General features: G+C 37.4%; 1 protein-coding gene across 2 annotated transcripts in view; it reads left to right on the plus strand.

Moving 5' to 3' along the window:
• The first annotated feature begins 1,587 nt into the window (after positions 1-1,587).
• The window catches only part of ano7 (anoctamin 7), a 41,299-nt gene continuing 24,001 nt past the window's right edge, over positions 1,588-18,885 (plus strand). The window contains exons 1-4 of one of the 2 annotated variants that reach the window (XM_061877821.1): positions 1,588-1,751; positions 1,847-1,940; positions 14,039-14,096; positions 14,412-14,539. In XM_061877821.1, coding sequence (XP_061733805.1) covers positions 1,851-1,940; positions 14,039-14,096; positions 14,412-14,539 — 276 coding nt within the window. In that variant the 5' untranslated portion in view covers positions 1,588-1,751; positions 1,847-1,850. Of the gene's footprint in view, positions 1,752-1,846; positions 1,941-14,038; positions 14,097-14,411; positions 14,603-18,885 lie in introns of those variants that run through there. The other variant, XM_061877822.1, reaches the window with a different exon arrangement.

Raw genomic sequence — 18,885 nt, forward strand, 5'->3', positions numbered from 1 at the left:
GCACTTAAGATATGACTATAACGTTTTACTACTTACATATAAAATACTAAACAGTCTAGCTCCATCCTTTCTTGCTGATAGTTTTGTACCAAATGTCCCGGACGGAATTCTGCGTTCAAAGATCTCCGACTTTTAAGTGATTCCCAGAGCCCAAAAAAAGTCTGCAGGCTTTAGAGCATTTTCTATTCGGGCTCCAGTACTCTGGAACGTTCCACCGGTAACAGTTAGAGATGCTACCTCAGTAGAAGCATTTAAGTCCTCATTTATACACCCTAGCCTTTAAATAGGCCCCTTTTTAGACCAGTTGATCTGCCGTCTCTCTTTTCTGATCTGCCTCCCTCAGATCAGCCTCTACGGGTGACGCGCTAGCTGTTCACTGGACATTTATTGCACCAGTCACTCAAGAGGGGGTCCCAACATTTGGGGTCCCTTCCAGGGTTTTCTCGTTGCTCCCATTGGGTTGAATTTTTTCTTGGCCTGATATGTTTCGTTGTGGCTTGTGCAGCCCTTTGAGACATTTGGGATTAAGGGCTATGTAAGTCAACTTTGATTGATTGAATGATTGAGTTTACAACCAGCGATTAGCGGCACTGTACTGCACAATAACAAGGTATCTTTAGAACAAGTTTCATGTAAAACACGATCACAATTTCAGTCGCGGGAACCCCACGCCTTCTCTCGATCAGTTTGGGGTCCTTGGCTTGAATCGTGGTCTACTTCCTGTTGGATGGACTTTCAGAACAATGGTTGTCGTTAGGACCAGCACACGTCTTGTAGACTGACAGACAGGCTGAAAATGTTTTCATACTTTACAAGCAAGCAGGACTGACTTGGACTCGTTTAGAGCAGTGATTTCCAACCACTGTGGGTTTGTCGTGATCCCAATATGCAGAGCACAGTGGGAGACAGCGTGCAGGTAAAAAGGTATGTAACGCTTAAACCAAAAATCAACAAAAGGCAAGTCCCGCTAGGATAGGGCACTGAAGCATAGGGATGGCTATGTGAAACAAAAGTAAAACTGAACTGGCTACAAAGTCAACAAATACAGAATGCTGGACGACAGTAAAAACTTACAGCGTGTGGAGAAAAGACGGCGTCCACAAAGCACATCCGTACATGACATGTGGCCTAGTGGTGAGAGTGCCCGCCCTGAGATTGGTAGGTTGGGAGTTCGAACCCTGGCTGAGTCATACAGAAGACTATAAAAATGGGAACCATTACCTCCCTGCTTGGCACTTAGCAACAAGGGTTGGAATTGGGGGTTAAATCACCAAAAATTATTCCCGGGCGCAGCCACTGCTGATGCTCACTGCTGCCCTCACCTCCCAGTGGGTGATCCAGGGGATGAGTCAGATGCAGAGAATAATTTGGCCACACCTCGTGTGTGTGACAATCATTGGCACTTTAACTTTAACTACTGTATGTCACAGTCAGGCCAGCAGAGGGCACTGTTTATAGGACACTTGTCATTAACTGTGTCCTGTGGGTGTGTCCCTCACTCGCACATGCCCGACCTCTCCAAATTAAAAAAAAAAAGGCCCAATCAGAAATAGGTGGGTGGGATTAGTGAGCAAGCTGGGTCCCACTGCTGAAGTCATAACAGCTGTCATCTCAAAGTGTGTGGTCCCACCTGAAGACATGTCCACCTGAGGACTCGCCCACTTGAGGATTAGTCCACTTCCGGACCGGTCCACCCGAGAACTAGTCCCACCCGAATACTCGTCCACCGGAGGATTGGCCCGGGGTGAGCGGTGAGTCGGTACTTTAATGAGATCAAGTTGATTCTAGGCTTAAAAATAAGTCAGCGTCGAGACGTCTGGAAGTGGTGCTTGTTTTCCCGCCCCAGGACGATGAAAATGAAGAGACAGCGGGAGGTGAACAGTTCTGCTCTGATCACCTTGGAAACCAAGCCAGACATCAGCAATGGAAGCTTCCCCATGGTAACTTTTTTCTTCTTTGAACTCAACATGGTGGATGCGACATCTTCTTGCTTTCAATATTTGCGCCAAGTCCTGCTAGGAAAAGGCACTGAAGCATAGGGATGGCTATGTAAAACAAAAGTAAAACTGAACTAGCTACAAAGTCTACAAAAACAGAATGCTGGACGACAGCAAAAACTTGCAGCGTGTGGAGCAAAGACAGCGTCCACAAAGCAGGTGCGGGCAATAGCGTTCAAAGGAAGGTGTGAAGATGCTACAGGAGAACACCAACAAAACAGGAAGGGTCACCAAAATAACAGCGCAAGAGAGGAACTAAAACACAACGACAAACTCAAAATAAGGCACGACAACCTGGTGAAGTTTCATTTTTCTTTGTAAGCACGATTAATTTGAACAACCTCTTAAACTGGATCATATCAGTACAATGTTTAACTTCATTACTTAATCCATTCCATAATGTAATTCCACATACTGATTGGCTAAAGGTTCTAAGTGTTGTAGGTACATGCAAATGTTTTGAATTACATTTTCCTCGAAGGTTATATTTTTCCTCTTTAGTTAGAAGTGACTTCTTCTTTGTGTTGGTACGACTAACCCAACCCTTCGTACAAGTCTTGTAGGTCCATGTGGGAGAGGTTTAAGAGCAGGGGTGTCCAAAGTGCTATTTTATTAACGACCCAATCGTTAGCATTCTAGATTTTTTGCTAATTTAGCAGGTATACACCTTAGCGTCAAATATTTTGTTACTTGAAAAGCGATGCCTGTAATATATCATATAGTAATATATTATCGTACTTGACATTTATTTTACAGTTAGCACAACATTAGCATGCTACATTTTTAAATTAATTTAGTAAGTGTAAAACTCCGTGTCATATATTTTGGTACTTGACACATGTTTGCATTTTAGCATGCTAACATTAACATGTTTGATTTATTTGAACTAATTAAGCAGATAGCGTCAAATATTTTGTTACTTGACAAACGATACCTTTACTATATCATACAGTAATATATTATTGTACTTGACATTTATATTACAGTTAGCATAACATTAGCATGCTACATTTTTTAATTAATTTAGTAGGTATACAACTCCATGTCATATATTCTGGTACTTGACACGTTAGCATTTTAGCTTGCTAACATTAACATGTTTGATTTATTTGAACTAATTTAGCAGGTATATACCTTTTTGTCAAATATTTTGTTACTTGATGCATGCTAACATTAGTATACTAGCTTTTCAAACACATTTTTGAAGTTAACCCCTCGGACTTGTATGTTATGGTACATGACTATTGTATTACAGTTAGCGTAACATTAGCATGCTAGATGTTTTAACTAATTTAGCAGGTAGACACCTCAGTGCCATATATTTTGGTACTTGACTCATGTTAAAAGTTAGCATTTTAGCATGCTAACATTAGCAAGTTAATATTTTAAACAACATTTTTAGATATACACTTCAGTGTGATATATCTTGATATTTCACTAATGCTAAACTCAAGCATGTTATTGATAGCATGTTAGCATAGTACTATTAGTAGTCTAGGTTTTTTGCTAATTTTATAGTCAGCGTCAAATATGTTGTTACTTGACGAATAATACCTGTTAGTATTTAGCATACTAGCTTTCTTTAGCTAATTTTGTAGGTATACACCTCAGTCATATTTTGGTATTTGATGCATGCTAATGTTAGAACTTAAGAGGCTATCATTTTAAACAAATGTTTCAGATACACACCCTAGAGTAATTTAGCAGGTTTAGCATTTTAAACAACATTTTCAGGTACACACCTCAGTGTCATATATTTTGGTATTTCACCAATGCTAATTGTAAGAATGCTATTGTTAGAATTGTACTAGTACTCTTAATCTTTCAGGTACACACCTTAGAGTAATATATATTGACAGTTAGCATTTTAGCATGATAACATTAGCATTTAAACCAATTCAGCCGGTAAACACCTCAGTGCAATATATTTAGGTACTTGACACATGTTACAGTAAGCATTTTAGAATGTTAACATTAATATGGTACGATTTTTTTAGGTCATTTAACAGGTGTACACTATTTTGATATTTTACTAATGCTAACACTGAGCATGGTATTATTAGCATGTTAACATAGCACTGTTAGCATGCTAGCTTTTTTTTTTTTTAGCTCATTTTGCTTTATTTACGCTCTTAGTTTTTTTTACAGTGTATTACAGTAAATGGAAAAACAATACCGCTGTTATTTTGACAATCAAATTATGGCGACTAAACTAAATCTAGCATCTTTTCCTGGTGTTAATGTACTGTAGTCGTGTTTAGAGAGTCCAGTAACAAACGTGTCCTACTTACTGAAACATGAGCTCAACTGAATGGATTATTGTGGCCACTAGGTGTCGCCAAAAAGAAAATACCATTCAACTCCCACTTAATTTTTATTCCTCACTGAAATTAAGTATGAGTCGTGCTGGATTCATCAATATCATTATCGGCTAATACTCGAGACTCCAATATCGAGAACGATGTATTGGGATACCAATACATATAAGCATTTTTTTTTTTTTTTATGTTATTGTTTAAGTGTGTTTTTAGAATAAAAACTTTGGACATCCTTGCTTGAAAGGTTTTTTAGGGCATTTATGCATTTTTTTTTCCAGATTAGATTTCACTGATAGTAGCTCCCGCCCTCTCCTCCAAACACACACACACACACACTTTTTATTTATATAAAAAAAAAAATCTGTACTTTGTTGCATTTATTTTATGTTTTGTAGGTTAAAGTGTCTCCTGAGTTAATGTTATTGATCAATTTAAATTCACTATTTTTTATTGAGATTTTAATTTTTTTAAATCAAATAGTTCAAACTGGTCAAAAAAATGTTTATAGTTTAAATAAGGATTAAAAAAACAAACAAATTCTGTTGCACACTAAAAACAATGTTAATAAATATTATTTCTTGTAAATCGATCTATATTTCTTTTTTTCTTTAATGTTACTAAAGATACAATGTTATGCAGAGGTGTACTTTTTACAATTTTATAGACAACTGATGCTATTTATAGTCGCGGTGGAGAGTACGAGGCGGGTGCAATGGGTTTTCTTCTTCCTCGGGGTCGGCGTTACTGAAAATACTAGAAAAGCACTGATTTACGTTATGAACTTTTGAGGTCCAGTAAAAAATGGCTTCACATCAGAATGGCGATTATGATACAATTAAAAATAATACATTGCAGGAATCAAGAATTGTGTTGAATCAAGAATCGAATTGTGAGTTTTTGTTAAGATTCACACCCGCAGTTTGTGAGCTTGCGCCCACAGAGACAAAGACTGCCAAAGACTTCGCTCTGTTTCTTTCATTCCGTCATATTTCAGGAACTGTCTGAACTGGGATCAGGAACGGGTGATTACATTTTGGGGCTGATCTGGATCATCGTCTGGATTCAGGATTGTATTAAAATTAGGAGGTAAAAAATGGCCTGGCGGAGGTCCGCGCTCCGTGAGTGCTTTTCTCGTTTAATAACACGTTTATTTTTATATTTGCAAAGCTGGACTAAATCATACTGGGAATGTTATGGAACATTTTATTTAACCAGATAAGAAACCCATTGAGATCAAGATCTCTTTCACAAGGGTGACCTGGCCAAGAGGTCAACAGCACATGTCACAGAGCAGTTACAAAAAAGTAATTCGTTAAGACATACATTTAAAAAAAAAAAACATAAAAGAGAACTGTAAAACAATACAGATTTACACCTTTTAAAAACACAGGCACTGTTCAAACTAGGGGCGTCAGTAGGCCTATTTAAGGGGGGCTCAAGCCCCCCTAAAGAATTTGGCGTTATATTTTATTGAATTTTTATTTATTTTCTTTTTTTTACAAATACATGCCGAAATATTCATTTTAAAGTGCCCCAAATAAGAGTTTAAAATAAATAATCATATAACCTGTCATTATTCACTCAGTTTAACCTCACTTCATAGCGTAAGGAGCGCTACTGCATACTGGCGCTGACGAGACGGGACGCGCGGCCGCCATCTTGGAGTGGTAATCCACACCAATCAGTGCAATTCTTTTGGCAGGAGCAATGAACTGTCAGCGCATTTTATCTCACTGAATACCACTGATTTTCACACGCTTTTTTGTCTTACGTGTAACTATGATAAAGGACACATGTTTTGGCGTGTTCATAGTTTGCTTAACAGTAATAGAATATTCTCTTATGCTAAAAGTGACCAGACATCCAAGATCAAAACTGGGAATAATAATCCCAGAGAAGGGGGGAAAAAACAGTCAACTATTTTTAAGTTGAAGAAACAATATGATTGGGTTGTATATACATGTGTATATCCTGCATAAACAATGTATGAATATACTAGATATCTATACATCTTAGGGACCAATAGACTGTATCTCTGTTGCTGCAACAGCAGAGAGTTTATTCTGTCTTGACACTTTGTATTGATATTTTCTATTACATTCTTCCCGTAAACGATCATGTTTACAGTGATTGTTTTCTATGTATTTTTCATGTATGTTGATTTGGATAAAAGTGTCTGGCAAATACTTAAACATATATAAACACCTGAAAGTCTTTATATTATCTGCTAAAACCACCAATCTGTTTCACTGGATTCAGAATAAAAGCAAAGTCTGTTTTACCCAAAAAAGTTAGTATTTGAATATTGTTACTTGAAGACTTATTCCTGGTTACAGTTATACTGTTAAGAGAGTATTGTCTTATGTTTTGCCTAAAATGAGAATGCATCATAATCAGTGGTGGCTGGTGAATTTTGTTTTAGGTGGGGCTGAAAGTTTGTAAACCAAATACCTGTAGGGGCGTCATCCTCCCCCAGAATATTTCTTTATGATTTTCACATAAAAATATTGAAGATCTTTGCTCTTTCTCAACTTTGTGGTCAAGCTGCAAAAAACCTTGTGTCTGCAATTGTAAATAATTTAGTTTTTAAGTTTTGTGTTTCTTGTAGAATCTATATAAAGTAGTATACATAAGCCTATTGTTAAAATAATGAAAACAACATAATTAAAAATATATTTGTTTTATTGCATTGATTTGTTACATTAATAGCTGTTGTATTATTATAGGGTGGCTTGTTAAACATTTCATAGGATTTTCAGAGGGAGGAAAATTCAAGACATTTAATATAAAATGTATCAATCCATCCATTTTCTACCGCTTATTCCCTTTGGGATCGGGGGGTGGGGGGGGGGGGGGGGGCTGGTGCCTATATCAGCTACAATCGGGCGGAAGGCAGGGTACACCCTTGACATGTTGCCACCTCATCGAAGGGCCAACACAGATAGACAGACAACATTCACACTCACATTCACACACTAGGGACCATTTAGTGTTGCCAATCAACCTATCCCCAGGTGCATGTCTTTGGAAGTGGGAGGAAGCCGGAGTACACGGAGGGAACCCACGCAGTCACGGGGAGGACATGCAAACTCCACACAGAAAGATCCCGAGCCCGGGATTGAACCCTGACTACTCAGGACATTCGTATTGTGAGGCAGACGCACTAACCCCTCTGCCACCGTGAAGCCCTATCTAAAACAAATTTAAGATCAAATAAGCGAGCCTGGATTACATCAAAAGCAGCTTTTAAAAACTCAAAAACCTGAGTGATGGAGGTTGAAGAGCAATAAATAATGGTGTCGTCTGCATAATAATGGTACATTGCGTTTGACAAATTAAGGGAAAAGATTGTTTAATACAAAATAAAATGGGCCCCAGCACTCAGCCTTGCAGAACTCTTTTGGTAATGTCCAGTATTGAAGAGCCACCTGTACACTTTGTGCTCTTATGGAAAGATAGTCTTTGAACCAAGCAGCTGCATTTTTAGATAATCCAATGTGATGAAGGGAATGAATGCTAATCATTTTTGTAACTGTATTTGGACTTCTGCTTGCTTTTTCTCTGCGTGTGGTGTTGTAGTTCCTGTCATGAGCTCTTATTTTGTAATGTTCACTTCCTGCATGGTTCCGTGCACAGGCTGCCTTATTGTTACGTCCTTGTAACTGTGTTTGGACTTATGCTTGCTTTTTCTCTGCACGTGGTGTTGTAGTTCCTGCCATGCGCTCTTATTTTGTAATGTTCACTTCCTGATTGGCAACCGGGACACACGAGTTGTTCCGTGGCTTGTGTGTTTACTTTGCCGGTCGCCTTCCTTTGTTTTGTGAGTGTACCTTCTGTTTGTCCATCCATCCATTTTCTACCGCTTATTCCCTTTGGGGTCGCGGGGGGCACTGGTGCCTATCTCAGCTACAATCGGGCGGAAGGTGATGTACACCCTGGACAAGTCGCCACCTTAAATAATATTATTTTACTCAATGTCTGCCTGTAGGCGTTGGGCTAGATCAGGGGTCCCAAAACTCATTTTCACCGAGGGCTACATCTCAGTTATGGCTGAATATGTTTGAATATTAATGTGTAATCTAATCACCTAGTGTTGTTATTATTACACAATTGCCTACGCATTTGATTATTACATTTATTTTTAACGTACAAATTGATGGATAACTTGCTTAGGAATCATAAGTCCAGGTGACAAGCAGATATTTATTTGTATTTTTACAAAAAACATAATACATAATCAGATAATATTAAAGTTTAAAATATACACAATTTCACGCACGACATTAGTTGTTTCTGTCAAAATTTAAAGAACAAATACATATAGTGAGAAAGAAGAAATACATCATTTTATTTATTTATATTTTTATTCATCTATTTATTTTTAAAATGTATTAATATTTTTTTTTTGTCATTTTGTAATTATTATTATTATTTAATAATAAATTAATTATTATTATTGAATGATGATTCATTATTATTATTCAATAATTATTGTCTAATTTTATCTTTAATAACTTTATTTCCAGGATTTTGCAGGCCACATAAAATGATATGGCAGGCCAATTCTGTGGGCTAGGGACCCAACTTTTCACTACAGAGAGGCCTGGGGCCTTGTTATGACCCCGTATAGGGGAACCAAGGCACATCATAAAAGACCAAAAAACTGGCAATTGAAAATAAACAAATGTTTATTTTTATAACAGAGAAGGCACACAGCCACAAACACAAAAACTCAAATATTAACACTGAATTAGTCATCTTTCTCTTGATTTACATCATATTCAATAGTTCTGTCTAACCTACTTACAGATTACAACCTGGTCAAATGACATAAAATCATGTGTTCATCACAAAGATTATTATCATTAACATTTTTTGTAATCAGCCTGACCTATGCCTTGATAATAGAATTTGTGATAAACACATGCTTTCATTAAATTTGACAAGGTTTATCCTGTTACACTGTACAGCAAGTAGGGTAGATATTAGAGATGTCCGATAATGGCTTTTTTTGCCGATATTCGATATTCCAATATTGTCCAACTCTTAATTACCGATTCCGATATCAACCAATAGATACAGTCGTGGAATTAACACATTATTATACTTAATTTTGTTGTGATGCACGGCTGGATGCATTAAACAATGTAACAAGGTTTTCCAAAATAAATCAACTAAAGTTACAGAAAAAAATGCCAACCTGGCACTGCCATATTTATTATTGAAGTCATAAAGCATGAGGAGGTTGAAGTGGGGGGGATAGGGACTAGCGGGGCGGGGGGTAAATTGTAGCGTCCCGGAAGAGTTAGTGCTGCAAGGAGATCTGGGTATTTGTTATGTTATGTTTATGTTGTGTTATGGTGCAGATGTTCTCCCGAAATGTGTTTGTCATTCTTGTTTGGTGTGGGTTCACAGTGTGGCACATATTTGTAACAGTGTTAAAGTTGTTTATACGGCTACCCTCAGTGTGACCTGTATTGCTGTAGCTCAGGTATGCATGCATTCACTTGTGTGTGTGTGTGCGAAAACCCGTAGAGGTTATGTGATTGGGCCGGCACGTAAAGGCAGTGCCTTTAAGGTTTATTGGCGCTCTGTACTTTTCCCTACGTCCGTGTACCACTCCATACAGCGGTGTTTCAAAAAGTCATAAATTTTACTTTTTAAGACCGATACCAATACTTTCCGACATCACATTTTAAAACATTTATCGGTAGATAATATCGATATTTTTAGACACCTCTATTTCTTAACCATTGTTGGACTGCTGTTTCTCAGCTGTAACACACCTTTCCACCACTCGTGGCAGTAATGACAATGTCAAACAAACAGAAGAAGCCTGGAGCTAAAGTCATAGCAAAGTCTCTTAAGCGCAAGAATTATGACTAAAGTGGTGAAGGTATATTTTCACCTTGATTTTCTTGACAGTTTATTAGTAAAACATATTAATTATTTATTTATTTCATCGCAACATACATGTGTGAATGCTCTATAGCAGGGGACTCAAACACGCGGCCCGCGGGCCAATTGCGGCCCGCGAGGCGTTATTTTGCAGCCCGCACCTTAATATGAAAATTTAATGTTGGTGCGGCCCGCGATGTTTATATGAATGGCACTTTACAACGTTATATTTGTGTACCTTCGATTTTCCCAGGCAGTGCTAGCCCAGCCACATGTTGTAATTGGCTTCAGTAGACACAATAAGTGACTGCAAGACATAGTTGACCAACAGCCACACAGGTTACACTGAGGGTGGCTGTATAAACAACTTCGACACTGTTACAAAATATGCGCCACACTGTGAACCCACACAAAAAAAGAATGACAAACACATTTTGGGAGAGCATCCTCACCGTAACACAAAATAAACACAACAGAACAAATACCCAGAATCCCATGCAGCCCTGTTTTTCAATCTTGTTTGGTGTGGGTTCACAGTGTGGCGCATATTTTTAACAGTGATAAAGTTGTTTATACGGCCACCCTCAGTGTGACCTGTATGGCTGTTGATCAAGTATGTCTTGCAGTCACTTTCGTAGCCTTGCAGAAGCCACATAAAATGTTACTAGGCCGGCACACTGGAGAAGCGGACGAGACGGCAGGTTGTAGAGGACACTTAAGGCAGTGCCATCGGGAATTGCGATTTCCAGGTCTTCCGGGACATTTTTCCAATTCAAAATGAATTGGCCATTTTTCAAACATCCGCCATTTCCACATTTTTCAACTGATTCCAACTATTCCACCTTCAACACATTCCACCATTTTGGAAATTCAAACTATAATTTTTTCAAGTTAAAAAAAAGTCCAGGATTTACCAGAATTCCCGTATTTTCAAACCCTTTTTTCTATCGACTACTTCTTCCACATTTTTCTTTAACCCACTTCATCCGTCCCACTGTCAAAACATTCCTCTTAATCAGGACAAAAAAAAAGAGTTGTTTTTGGAAATGGAACAATTCCCGGATATCCCCAAATTCCAGGAATGCCGTAATACTATTTCTCAATTAAAAATGTTACTACTTCAACATTTCCTGACCAATTTTAAAATTTACCAACTCAAAATACCAACTCATTCACAACATTTAAATGTTTTAGCTTTTTTTTTTTTTTTTTAATTCCCACTCTCCCCGAATACCCAAATTTCCATGAAATTCCCATTGAAATGAATGGGACATTTTTCAAAGTTCAACAACTTCCACATTTTTCAACAGATTCAAACCATTCAACTTTTCACACATTCCACTCATCCTGGACATTCAAACTATTATTTTTCCAAGTACAGAAAAAATCCAGGAATTCCCAGAATTACCGTTTTTTCAAACCCTTTTTTCTATCGACTACTTCTTCCACATTTTTCTTTAACCCACTTCAACCGTTCCACTGTCAAAACATTCCTCTTAATCAGGACAAAAAAAACAAAGTTGTTTTTCAAACTGGAATAATTCCCGGTTTTCCCGAAATTCCAGAAATTTGTAATACTATTTCTCAACTAAAAATGTTACTACTTCAGCATTTCTCGACCGATTTGAAAAATTCCAACACCAACTCATTCAAAACATTCAAATGTTTTAGCTTTTTTTTTTTATTTTATTCCCGCTTTTCCCAAAATTACTAAATTTCCATGAAATTCCCATTGAAATGAACAGGACATTTTTCAAAGTTCCACAACTCCCACATTTCTTATCTGATTCAAACCATTGTAACTTAAATATATTCAGCCTGTTCAGGAATTGTGTGCTCTACTTCAAAAATTAGTCATTTTGGAGTTCAACTTCAGCATTGAAGCATTCACACGCAATTCCTTCCGGAACTGCTTCATCTCGTAGTACATTTATTTTACGTCTGTTGTTTGAGTTTATAATTTATGACTTCTTAAGCAGTATATCTGCTTCGTATTTATTTTACTAATCAGCCTGTAAGCCTAAGGTTTATGTGTTTTATTAATAATAATATTTTAAATTAACACATGCTTCCATATCATGTGACAAGGTTGTAAACTGTAGGTAGATTAGGTATAATTATTAAAGTACCAATGAGTGTCACATACATACTAGATGTGGCAAAATTATTCTCTGCACTTGACCCATCACCCTTGATCACCCCCTGGGAGGTCAGGGGAGCAGTGGGTAGCAGCGGTGCCGCGCCCGGGAATCATTTTTGGTGATTTAACCCCCAATTCCAACCAAGCAGGGAGGTAATAGGTCGCATTTTTATAGTCTTTGGTATGACTCGGCCGGGGTTTGAACTCACCTAGTCATACCAAAGACTATTGAGCATGATTTCATTAAGATTAAAATGAATAACTCAGTGTTAATGTTTGAGTGGCTCCGGGGCCTCTCTGTAATGGAAAAATTGGGCCCATCCATCCATCCATTTTCTACCGCTTATTCCCTTTCGGGGTCGCGGGGGGCGCTGGCGCCTATCTCAGCTACAATCGGGCGGAAGGCGGCGTACACCCTGGACAAGTCGCCACCTCATCGCAAATTGGGCCCTGTTTTCAAAAAGGTTAAGAATCACTGAGTTAAAGTGATTCATACGTTGTGCTCCTGACTCAATGTTGCTGATCAATATGAATTTATTATTATTTATTAAAGTTATTTGATACCATTTTTCAGCATCAAATGACTCAAGTCGGTCAAATACTTTTTAGTTGTTTTTTTTTTTAACTTGATTTTTATTGGAGTTTTTAGACAATGCACAAAAACTTAATAGAAAAAAATATAGATTTTTAAACTTAAAAGAAAAATAAATATAATTACATTTAAAAATAAATAACTAAAACATACATAATCCCTTATCTCTAGAGATGTCCAATAATATCGGACTGCCAATATTATTGGCCAATAAATGCTTTAAAATGTTATATCGGAAATCATCGGTATCGGTTTCAAAATTATCGGTGTCGGTTTCAAAAAGTTAAATTTAAGACTTTTTAAAAACGCCACTGTGTACACGGACGTAGGGATGAGTACAGAGCGTCAATTAACCTTAAAGGCACTGCCTTTGCATGCCGGCCCAGTCACACAATATCTACGGATTTTCACACAAATAAGTGAATGCAAGGCATACTTGGTCAACAGCCATACATGTCACACTGAGGGTGGCTGTATAAACAACTTTAACACTGTTAAATATATGCGTCACACTGTGAACCCACACCAAACAACAATAACAAACACATTTCGGGAGAACATCCGCACCCTAACACAACATAAACACAACAGGACAAATACTCAGAACCCCTTGCAGCACTAACTCTTCCGGGACGTTACAATTTCCCAACTCATATGAAAACGGGGTTTGTACTTATTTACATCTTTTTTCAACCAAAAATGCTTTGCTCTGATCAGGGGGTACTTGAATTGAAAAAAAGTTCACAGAGGTACATCACTGAAAAAAGTTTGAGAACCACTGGGTTAAATCATCCAAAACTAGCAAATTTAGCACAAACTTGAGTAAGTCAAGCTGTTATTTGGATTAGCGTAGCACAAACAGCTAGCAGTTGCCTACAAAATAAAACTGGGTGTGTTTTTTTTCCGCCTTCATTTAGAACAGGAAGCGCGCGACAAGGCTCTAGACCGTGTTGTGTTTTGAAGAACAATTGCACCATTAAGCCCAGGAAGTCACGTGGTTGGGGAAAACAAACGTTGACATTGACGGACAAGACAAAACAAATAATTAATAATGAAATGTGCCCTCCTGACTTGAGCTTTGCATTTTTCCCAGAATGCTCCTGAGGCGCTGCGGGACAGAAACGTGTTCAGCGACGGCACCACACGGGTCGGTGAGTCAAACAAACCCAGCGCTCAGTCAATATTAGCTGTCGTGTCCTGACCAAACAGGTGTGGCAAGGATGATGTTTGAGAAAAGAAAGCGAAAGAGTTTCAGCCAGACTTCTTTGTCCTGTGTTCCCAGGAACAAATCACAATTTAGATGCCAACGGCCATTGTCAGAATATTACGCTGACTTTATCATGAATCCTAATGTTTATGGTCACGTTGACGTCGACGCTAAGCTCGCAGCAAACGCTACAGTACTTTTTGAATAAACACAATTCAATATTGTTAGTAACCAGATGCTGTGTGTGCATGTTGGACAGATTTTGTCCTGGCGTGGGAGGAGCCTAATGACCCAGACAAGGAGACGACAGCCATTAACCCCGCCCACAGCAAGCGGAGGGAAACCTTCCTGAACAAACTGAGATACTCGGGACTCCTGCTGGAGAAGGTGAAGGATACCAACTGTTCAAAAGTGATGTGTGTGGTCCTCACGGGTCTAGGCTAACAAGAGGTGGGTCGAGTAGTGTTGTGTTCCAACGGTCTTCTTCTCAGGGAATAAAAACACACTGGTCAATCCCAAGTTCTTTCGGATGACATACAGTCGCGATCATACACTTGTAATGAACATAACGTTATGGCTGTCTTAAGTTTCCAATATTTTTTTGTGATAGTGATTGGAGCACATACTTGTTGGTCACAAAAAACATTAATGAAGTTTGGTTCTTTTATGAATTTATCAATCAATCAATGTTCACTTATATAGCCCTAAATCACAAGTGTCTCAAAGGGCTGCAGAAGCTACAACGACATCCTCGGCTCAGATCCCACATCAGGGCAAGAAAAAACTCATTTGAATATTTATTATGGGTCGACTAAAAATGTGACCAAGTCTGCTGGGTCAAAAGTATACATACAGCAATGTTAATATTTGGTTACATGTCCCCTTGGCAAGTTTCACTGCAATAAGGCGCTTTTAGTAGCCATCCACAAGCTTCTGGTTGAATTTTTGACCACTCCTCTTGACAAAATTGGTACAGTTCAGCTAAATTTGTTGGTTTTCTGACATGGACTTGTTTCTTCAGCATTGTCCACACGTTTAAGCCAGGACTTTGGGAAGGCCATTCTAAAACCTTAATTTTAGCCTGATTTAGCCATTCCTTTACCGCTTTTGACGTGTGTTTGTGGTCATTGTCCTGTTGGAACACCCAACTGCGCCCAAGACCCAACCTCTGGGCTGATGATATTCATTTGCACTGAAGAATTTGGAGATATTCCTCCTTTTTCATTGTCCCATTTACTCTCTGTAAAGCACCAGTTTCATTGGCAGCAAAACAGGCCCAGAGCATAATGCTACCACCACCATGCTTGACGGTAGGAATGTTGTTCCTGGGATTAAAGGTCTCACCTTTTCTCTTCCAAACATATTGCAGGGTATTGTGGCTAAACAACTCAATTTCCTCCAGAAGGTCTTATCTTTGTTGATGTGATGTCAATTTTTTTTAATATTGCGATTCTGTCTTTGTGGTTCTTCTTACCCAACATATACGTATGTCATCCAGAAGAACTTGGGATTGACCTGTGTATCCAAAATGAGGGTTTTAGTGTAGAATACCCTTACTTTAGAGGAGGGGTGTCCAGACACTTTTTACTGATAGACGCACGATGAAAAGTGAAACATGCGGGGGCCATTTCGATATTTTTCATTTTCAAAACCAATACAAGATTTATTGTAATCATTAGTGTTTCCTTCATTGTTAGTCAATGTTCGGACCAAAAAGGTTTAGTCATTAAAGTGTTAAAAATAACTTTAGATCTATCCGTTGACATAAAGTTGTAAAAATAATATTATGTGTTATGCCCTTTTTTGTCAAGGAAACCCCAGTTTTTTATGGCAAAAATATAAAATATGCAATATTTTCCCCCAAAAAAACATTCAAAGTGGAATTATTGATGTGAAGTAATCAGACCCTTAAATTGGGAAATAATTCAGAACATATTCAGTGTATTGACAATTTAAAACAAAATCAAAATAAAGGTCTCATGGATCCAAAAGGCCCCCACTCATTAAAAGTGTTAAAAATATGTCATAAAAACACAGATGTATCATTTGTGCATACAACATTTGCATATCAGCATGCCAATTTTAGCATGTTACATTGGGTACATTTGCTAGATGGCGAAAAGTATCAAAATCCAAACATTTTAGGTTTAAGCAAGTCAAATTGGCTCAAATGTTAGCATGCTAATGTTAGCATGATAACACAGGAAAAGCGGCTACGAGTGTCAAAATCCATGATTTTTAGGTTCAAAGAAAATTTGCTAAAATTCTAGCATAAAATGTTAGCATGCTAACACTAGCATGATGACTTATGAAAAAAACTACTACGATTAGCTAAAATGCTAATATAAACCATTAGCATGCAAACATTAGCGTGATAACATGGGGAAAGGTTAGCATACTGTACTTCAAAGGTGGCGCCACGTACAAAAGCCATGATTTTTATGTTTAAACAAATAAAATTTGCTAAAATGTTAGCATGCTAACATTATCAATCATCATCATATAGCCCTAAATCACTAGTGTCTCAAAGGGCTGCACAAACCACAACGACATCCTCGGTAGGCCCACATAAGGGCAAGGAAAACTCACACCCATAACATAACATAACATAGAAAAAAAGATCAGCTAAAACGCTAGTATAAACAATCATTGTGCGTAACAATAGCAATATACCAGAAAAAGTGAGCATACTTCTAAGATGGCGCCAAGTATTAAAAGCCATAATTTTTGGGTTCAAATAAGGAAAATTTGCAAAAATGCCAGCAAAAAATGTTAGCATGCTATCATTAACATAATAATATAAGAAAACAGCAAAAAGGGTTAGCTAAAATGCTAGTATAAAACATTAACATGCTAACATTAGCATTATAACGTTGCATGATAACAGGAAAAGTTAGCACACTTCAAAGATGGCGCTGTCACGCCAAATTTCTTCCCCCCTACAAAAACCTACCCCCCATTTACTTCCGGGGTCATGTTTCCTTTTACGTCACACTTCGGCTTTGACTGCCCGTCGCTGGAAGGATATTTCGCTGCTGGAATCTGAAGAAATCGATTAACACAAATAAAAAATTCTCTATTCCTTCTCATTTCTCATTTGCAAATATTGTTCTTTGTAGTTTTGTTACTTAAGGATATCGCTGGAAGGATACTTCGCTGCTGAAATCTGAAGAAATCGATTAACACGATAAAATGTGCAATGAGTATTTGTTCACATATGCATTCCCAAAGTAACACGATTTACAGGAAACATGAGTGCTGATGCAAAAACAACGAATGAAACTAAAACAATTTAAGTTCACATAAATGTAATTTTAATTTAGTTCACTTACACAGAGAACTAAAAAAAAAAAAGAATTACACTGTTATTAATTTCCGCATATGTCCACGAGTCAAATGTGCATTCAGTCAGGAATATCCTCAAGTTAATTTGTCCGATTAATACAGACGTTTTGTTAACGCTATATTATAAAAAATATAAGGCAATATTATAAAAATAGAGACGTTTTGTTAACGCTATATTATAAAAAGTTAAAAATAAAATAAAAAAAACTATTTACCAACACAAGCTATGGGATGACGTAAGAATAAAAATAATAAAAAAATAAAATTAGCTAAAACACTAGCATGTTAGTATGCTAAAACTAGCGTGATGACATGGGAAAGATTTGCGCACTATTAAGATGGCACCAAGTACCAAAAGCCATTAGGTTTAGGTTAATAATAAACGAATCAAACAAGCAGAAATGATATCTATGTGACCCTATAGCACAGAGGTCGGGAACTTTTTGGCTGAGAGAGCCATGAAAGCCAAATATTTTAAAATGTATTTCCGTGAGAGCCATAACATCAGAATAGTTTTTATTGCTATTGTTTGAGAACGGGTTCACAAACTAGGAATTTTTCTTGGTGCAATCATGCAACATAAAACACATAATAGAATAGCATGAGCTGTAACTGAGCTATTAGATCTTGTTATTGTTCATGTGTCTGATAGCCGAGGGGAGAAAACTGTTCAGGTGGTGGGAGGTGTGGGTCTGGAGGGACCGTAGTCTCCTGCCGGAGGGGATAGGGGAGATTTTTTTAACACTGAATAAAACGTGCATTTTTTAAGTAAACCAACATATTTAGAGCATAATAAGTCTCTAATTATTTTCAATAACATTGTTATTTCTTGAACAGGTGCGGTAGAAAACAGATGGATGGATTAAAACACATGAGAATGTTTTGTATTTTGAACGTTATTTTTAACATCGTGATTACCAGCAGAATTATTCATTACTTATCGTGTTAAGCAATGTCAGCTAAGATTTATCTGAGAGCCAGATGCAGTCATCAAAAAGACACATCTGGCTCTAGAGCAGGGGTGTTAAACTCAAATACAGAGTGGGCCAAAATTTTAAATGGAACAAAGCCGCGGGCCAAGGTTGAACAAATTAACCTTTTAATAGGTACCCAAACAAGTTTTGCATTAAATATTGAACAATCAAAGCTTATATAACTTTAGTGACATGCAAAATCCAGTTTCAAATAATAATAATAATAATTAAAAGAATATCAATGGCATATCAAATAAAATTTAAATAAAAATTGTATGTCTTTTTTTCTATTTGCAATCTTCTGAGGTAAATATAATTTTTTTTCCACAGGCTAATAATAAATTTGAAAATAAAATAACAATAATGAATGAACCAAACATTGAAGCCTTGAAATTGCAAGAGAAAAGGCATGAA

This window comes from Nerophis ophidion, linkage group LG18 (assembly GCF_033978795.1).
Source record: "Nerophis ophidion isolate RoL-2023_Sa linkage group LG18, RoL_Noph_v1.0, whole genome shotgun sequence".
Classification (NCBI taxonomy): Eukaryota; Metazoa; Chordata; class Actinopteri; order Syngnathiformes; family Syngnathidae; genus Nerophis; species Nerophis ophidion.